Below are 6,154 nucleotides of genomic sequence, written 5' to 3'. Positions count from 1 at the left end.
TGTGCGTGTGCGTGTGCGTGCGTGTGCGTGTGCATGTGCGTGTGCGTGTGCGTGCGTGTGCGTGTGCGTGTGCGTGTGCATGTGCGTTTCGCAGTCCAAGGAGAGGGGGGAGGAGTCCCGCCGACAAAGGGAGCGATCGAATGAAGTAGCAGACAGGGGGGATCAGCAAGCAGCCAGGTGGAAGGGCGATGTGTGAAAGTGTTGCCACGCACGCGCGGAACCTCCAGCAGGTCGTCCAGCCAGGCCAGCAGCGGCTCGTTGCGCAACTCAATCATCGACCAGATCTGCTCATGGTCGAAGCCCTCCGTAAGCAGGGAGGGCAGCGGGGCCAGCGGATGCGCCTGCTCGACGGCCGTGTAGCACGCCTTGGCCACGGCCAGCGACCCGGCAGCCGCCTGCTCGCGGCCATCCAGAGCCGCCGGCAGGCGCCGGATGGTCGTCGGGATGAAGGAGCGCTCCGGGGCGTCAAGGACATCCGAGAAGAATTGCTCGAACTCAAGAGACATCGTCTCCATGTTCAGAGGGGTGGTGGCCATGGCGGCGAGGTTGGGGATGGGGCGAAGGATGCGGGGGACCGGGTCGGCGGTGGGTGGCACGGGGGTGGGAGAGGGATCGAGGTAGACAGGGGCGTGTTCGATAAATGTGGTTGGGGAGGGGGGGGGGGGGGGGGAGGGCGGACTGTGCGTATGCTCAGGTGGCACTGAGGGCAGTGCACAGGGCAACTTGCCGGCCGATCAACCGACTGTTCCTTCCTCTCCCGGCCACCCCGCCCTCAGGAGGGCAGCAGCCCAGGAGGCATGGGTGATCCTCATGCGCTTTCCCTTTCTCCTCGTGCCCCTCCCCCGCCGAGTCAGGAACGGCCCCTCCCAGGGGGAGCAGCCATGAGCCGCAGGCCTCATGTCCCGGCCAGCATGGGCTTCCGACCCACCCCCCCCCCCCGCCCCACCCGGAGACTCGTGCCCATCCAGGGGGGTCATCTCGGCCACATGCGGCCCGGCGGTCTGTTGGCATGTGCGCTCCAGATCGTGGCCCGGCCGATCTGATATTGACTTGTCACGAGATCGAGCTATGTGGGCTGGAATCAGTTAAGCACACGGCGGGGGATGCTGTCCATTGCCATGTTCGCAAAGCCCGCCTCGCGTTGGTCCTCGCCCCCTCCCCCCTCCCGACGAACCTGCGCTGTTTGCCCTTGCCCTTGCCGTTCATGTCTGTGCAGGAGGACACCGAGAGAAGGCCCCCTCCCCCCTACAGAGGGAGAGAGAGAGAGGGGCCCCAGGCACCTTGGGGTGCGGTTTTAACTTGTACGGAGGAACACAGGCGCTGCAGGGGGTGTTGGTATTTTGTGAGGGCCAAACAGAGGCACCAGCCGCGAAATGCGGGGGGGGGGGGGGGGGGCTCTCCTCACTTGGCCTGTTCCTGGCCATTGGCCTTAGACGCCGACTGTGCCACCGGATACACGGCCACCTGGCTGAATGTCTCCTCCGCGCTCTCGCCCTTGGAGGGGACCTTCAGCACCAGGAAGTCGGTGAAGTGGGCATCAATCAGCTCTATGTCACTGCGCAGGGTGGTGCTGAGACTCTGCAAGCGGGGCCCATCCAGCAGCTGGCCACTGTCCAGCAGCTTCATTCGGCGCTCGGCGGTGGCGTTGTCAGGGGTGAGGCCCTTGTCGGAGACGGAGATCAGGTCATGCAGCGCCAGCACCTCCCGAATGGATTGATCCATGCTGGCGGGGTCCTTCTCGAGGCGGCCAAGGATGTAGCGGAGCTGAAGTCGATGAAGGGTGTGTGTGTGTGTGTGTGTGTGTGTGTGAAGGGGGGGGGCAACAGGAGGGGATGGTGAGTGCGGGCCGGGATGTGGGCCATGTCGACCAGGGGAGGGTGCACGGGAGAGGGGATGGGGGAAGGCGCACGTGGTTGTTGTTCAGCCGGCTAATCTCCTGGGACATGAGGAGATCGCGCTCAGCATGGCTGTCGAAGTCCTGGTCATGGAAGGTGGCATTGGAGGGGGTGGTCGTTCGCCGAGTGGGCAGTTTCCGAGAGTCGACCACCTGTGATGCCGAACATCGGGAGGGGGAGGGGGAAGCCTGGTAAGCGAAAGGCGACAGGAAAAGAGGAGCAGCCGGCGGCGACGGCGGCGGCGGCGGCGGCGGCTATATGTCATGGCAGTGGGGTGGGCGGCGTCTCAGTGCGCACGATCGACGACTCGGCCACCGGCTTCACAGTCATGTCCAGAGCAGCCAGGTTTTGTGAGAGAAGAGACTCGGCCGGGTCCACATGCGAGGATGCATCGAAGGGATCTACAGTGGTTGCGGTCAGTACACCGGGGGCGGGCGAGACAGGTGCAAAGCAACCGACACGACATACCAGCAGTGGCAGCCGTGGCCCGGGGAGCAGCCGTGGCAGCAGCGGCCCGAGGAGCAGCCGTGGCGGCGGCAGCGGCAGCGGCAGAGGCGGCGGCAGCGGTGTTGGCCGTCTGCTGGCTCGTGGAGCGCGCCACAGCAGCGCCCGCCTGTGTTGTGGCGCGACTGGCAGCCTGACCCATGGTTTTGGGAGAAAGGTGAGACCGACGAAGGGGGAGGAGAAGAGGCGTGGGGTGTGTGAGGTGGGGGATGTCTCGATGGAGGCGGGTCTCTAGCGGGCTCTATCGACTTGGCTGATGAATCTTCGCTCCCCCCCCCCCCGGCGCGTCGCTCTCCCTTCCGCCGGTCAGCGCCATGGACACTCGGCCAGGTGGGAGAAGGAGCGGGCTGGCCGGGGAACCCGGCAAGATCCCTCAGGTCCAAGACGGGCGCTTGTTTCCGGGAGATCTTGCCACCGCGGACAGGGGCGATAAACGTGTGGTGCGGCGGACGCATATGTGCGCGAGGGCGGGTGGGTGGGTGGGGGATTTGTTCCAGATCTTGGGCGCGCCCGGGCTGGGGTCGAGACTAACCCGGTGTGTGGGCACCTCGGCGGCTGGCACCTGCCCACTCTTCGCATGGGGGCGGACACTTTTTCGGGACCCGCCTAGAAGTGGCCCCCCTGTTGAAAGGGCGATCACCAGATTTCTCCCCTTCCCTTTGCAATCTCTCCCCGTGCTGTCTGCGCCCGCCTTTCCCTGGCCTCTCCTCCTTTCCGTTACTCCACGTCCGCACTTTGCCCCTCCTCCTCCTCCTCCTCCTCCTCTTCCTCCTCCTCCTTCTCCTCTCCCCCGCCTGTCCTCCTCCAAAAGCCCAAAAAAATGCCGCCGTTTAGACGGTCCGGCGTGAAGTACAAGACCTCCTTGGCCGAGGAGCTCTCCAAGTCAGCGGCCACAGCCCCGACCGACCCAAACCTGCCCAAAGGCAAGGTCCATCGGATCAAGCTGCCCCCGACAGTTGAGCGGGCGCGCATCATCTCCTGGAACGTGGCCGTCGGTCAGGATGTCAAGATCAACGAGGTGCGCCGTCTCTCTCTCTCTCTCTCTCTCTCTCTCCCCCTTCGCCGCCTTCACGGCTGGCCATATCGCCAACACCGCCTCGGGCCCATGTGTGTGTGTGTGTGTGTGCTTTCCCCGTGTGCGGATGTGCCGTGGTCTAACCCAATGTAGCGTCTCGGAGTCTATTCCTTCCTCAAGGAAGAGACCGTGGTCCATGTGATGGCATCCGAGCGCGTGGACGAAACGGAGTCCGGCGAGACGACGGTCCTTCGATCGGACGATCTGAATAGCCGTCTTTCGCTGGAGCACTTCTCCAGCCCGCAGGTTGGATCGCCGGTGGCCAGTGCCACGGCGGCGACGGCGGCGGCGGCGGCGGCGGCGGCCACTTCGGCCGTGGCTGCGCCGATGGCCACGGCGGCGCCCGGCACGCGACCTGACCCCCCTGGGCATGTGGGCGGCGTCGACAGCCGCCCTGGGCCGGAGAGCTCCGGGGCGGCGGCGGCGGCGGCCGGCGCCCCGCCGGAGCCCGTCACTCGGCTCATCGATCCTCCACCTTCGGGCTCGGCCACGGGCGGCAGTGGCAATGACAGCGACGAGGAGAGTGCTGGCGATAGCTCGGATGACAGCGACAGGGATCTTTCCTCCATCGCCGGGGTTGATGGTGGGGCGTCCAGCACCGAATCCAGCCCGGCTGCCGTGTCATCGACCGATGTGGATGTCGACGCGGACGCCGAGGCCGAGGGGGTTTCCTGCTCGGTCGGGCGCTTCGGCGGGTCGGTGGACGACGACTTCGATGATGAGTGTGAGGAGGCCGATTTGGAGCGAGCCTACTCCCTGTCGCAGGATCCGCTCAAGCGTCCGGCTAGCCCGGCAGCCCGGTCGGCTAAGCGCCAGCGCGCCGAGCACCATCGGCGCCTCCTGGAGCGCACCGGCATCCAGACAAGCATCCAGAGCGATGACGATTCGGTGGCGGCCGGTCCGAGTGCCCCGCAGCGCCGGCGCCTGGTCGCCGACACCGGCATGCTGTATTCCCAAATCCGAGGCCGGGTGCTGGAGATCCTCAAGCAGCCGGATGAGTTTGTGGAGAAGGGCCAGGCTGTGATGGTGGTGCAGGAGTTCTGTGCGCATGTGCTGATCCTGAAGGACAAGTGTGTGGAATGCCATCAGGTGTTTGATATGTCCTGCGAGCAGGATATGTTTGCCGAGGTCTTCCACAACTCCAGCCAGTTGCGCATGCAAATTGACCACGCGCACCTGGCCCTGCAGCAGCACTTCGAGAAGCTGCGCCAGGAGCGCCGGCTTACCCTGGTGCTGGACATCGACCAGACCCTGCTCCATGCCACGGATGATCCGGTGGTCCGAGACATCATCGACCGGGCGGCGCGCCTCTTCCCGGACACCGTCAGCCGGACCATCGATGATCAGGCTGGAGTGGTGGCCCCGGCCGGTGGCGGTGGCGGCGGCGGCGGCGGCGGCGGCGGCGGCGAAGCCGGCCCGGGGTCGCCGCGCCTATCCACTCAAATGACCAATGTCCCGGCGGAGGGGGCTGCACCGGCTGCGGGGGCCGACTCGATGCCGATCTCCTCCTTCCCGGAGTTGATGCGTTCCGTCGGCCTTGAGGACACCTTCCCCACGATTGCCGGGATTTATGCGCGCCTGCGCCCGGGCCTGCGGGACTTCCTGCAAACGTGCTCTGAGCTCTTCGAAATGCACATCTACACGCACGGCAATGAGGCGTATGGCCGCAGTGTGGCCGCCATTCTGGATCCCACGCACCGGTACTTCGGCTCACGCATTCTCACTCGTGATTCCAACCAAAGTGCGTCCACTTCCGGGCGCGCCTGCTGCCAGGGCCCCTGCGCCCCATCCTGCCTGCGTGGTTCCGCTGTGCCTCTCATCATTTCTCTGCTGCCTTCCTTTTCTGACTCCTCTCCCTCCCTCCCTCCCTCTCTCTCTCTCTCCCCGCCTCGCCTCGCCTCCTGTATCAGGCATCAGCGGCAAGAATCTTGGCCGGCTCTTCCTGTCCGACAACTCCATGGTCCTGATTCTGGATGACCGTGGAGACGTGTGGAACTGGTGCCCCAATCTGATCCGCGTGCATCCCTGTGCGTTGTGCATGCGCCGGCGCGCCGGCGGCCTTGCTTCCCCACCTTGGGCTTGATCCGCCTTCTTGCTATGCTGCTGGGCCCCGGGCCGATGCGCCTGATCCGATTGTCCGGTCTCCTCGTCTCACCCTCTTCTCCGCTTCGCCCCCCTCTCCGGTCCCTGTGACAGACCGCTTCTTCCTCAGTGCCAGCAATGTCAACGTTGTGGACAGCACCGGCGCCGTCGTCCGGCCGGGCAACGCCCCGACATCGACGGCCGGCGGGGAGGCCGGTGCGGCCAATGGTGGCGCCGCCGAGTCCAGCTGCCCGGTGAAGGACTTCCAGGCCTTGGCAGCGGCGCATTCCGGCCGCTGGAAGACCCTGTCCAATGATCTGCGTGATGATGTCCTCCCCCGGATAACCCGCCTGCTGCGGTCGCTACATGGGGCCTACTTCCAGGACCTGGAGCAGGGCGCGCACATTGCCGGGTCTCTGCCACCGGATGTGACGGTGTTCCTCAAAAAGCAGCGCACCCGGATCCTGGCCGGTTGTCGAGTGGCCTTCTGCCATTCCATCATCCCGCCAAATGCGGACCCGACCAAGTGCGTGTCACAGCTTCGCCGCGTCCGAAAGCGCGCTCCTCCTTTGGCTACTAATAATCGCCCCCCCCCCCC

At 65.6% G+C, this 6,154-nt stretch overlaps 3 protein-coding genes across 3 annotated transcripts in view; 1 reads left to right on the top strand and 2 right to left on the bottom strand.

The window, feature by feature from the left end:
• The window catches only part of H696_01519 (hypothetical protein), a gene marked incomplete at its 3' end in the record, with an annotated part of 3,165 nt that extends 2,513 nt beyond the window's left edge, over positions 1 to 652 (bottom strand). The window contains exon 1 of the mRNA XM_009495416.1: positions 213 to 652. Coding sequence (XP_009493691.1) covers positions 213 to 536 — 324 coding nt within the window. The 5' untranslated portion in view covers positions 537 to 652. The remainder of the gene's footprint in view (positions 1 to 212) is intronic.
• Positions 653 to 1,383: 731 nt separating this feature from the next.
• H696_01518 (hypothetical protein) lies at positions 1,384 to 2,648 on the bottom strand. The gene is made up of 4 exons (XM_009495415.1): positions 2,364 to 2,648; positions 2,193 to 2,296; positions 1,910 to 2,047; positions 1,384 to 1,764 (listed from the first exon to the last, which is right to left on the bottom strand). Exons 1-4 carry the CDS (start codon positions 2,539 to 2,541, stop codon positions 1,402 to 1,404), a joined length of 783 nt encoding a protein of 260 aa, XP_009493690.1. The 5' UTR covers positions 2,542 to 2,648; the 3' UTR covers positions 1,384 to 1,401.
• A 507-nt stretch (positions 2,649 to 3,155) lies between these two features.
• The window catches only part of H696_01517 (hypothetical protein), a gene marked incomplete at its 3' end in the record, with an annotated part of 3,685 nt that continues 686 nt past the window's right edge, over positions 3,156 to 6,154 (top strand). Inside the window, exons 1-4 of the mRNA XM_009495414.1 lie at positions 3,156 to 3,417; positions 3,568 to 5,215; positions 5,385 to 5,501; positions 5,671 to 6,104. Of these exons, the coding sequence (XP_009493689.1) occupies positions 3,220 to 3,417; positions 3,568 to 5,215; positions 5,385 to 5,501; positions 5,671 to 6,104 (2,397 nt within the window). The 5' untranslated portion in view covers positions 3,156 to 3,219. The remainder of the gene's footprint in view (positions 3,418 to 3,567; positions 5,216 to 5,384; positions 5,502 to 5,670; positions 6,105 to 6,154) is intronic.

This window comes from Fonticula alba (genome assembly GCF_000388065.1).
Source record: "Fonticula alba strain ATCC 38817 unplaced genomic scaffold supercont2.2, whole genome shotgun sequence".
Taxonomy (NCBI): Eukaryota; order Rotosphaerida; family Fonticulaceae; genus Fonticula; species Fonticula alba.
Note: the sequence above shows the minus strand (reverse complement) of the source record. Positions and strands in the feature narration are given on the sequence as shown.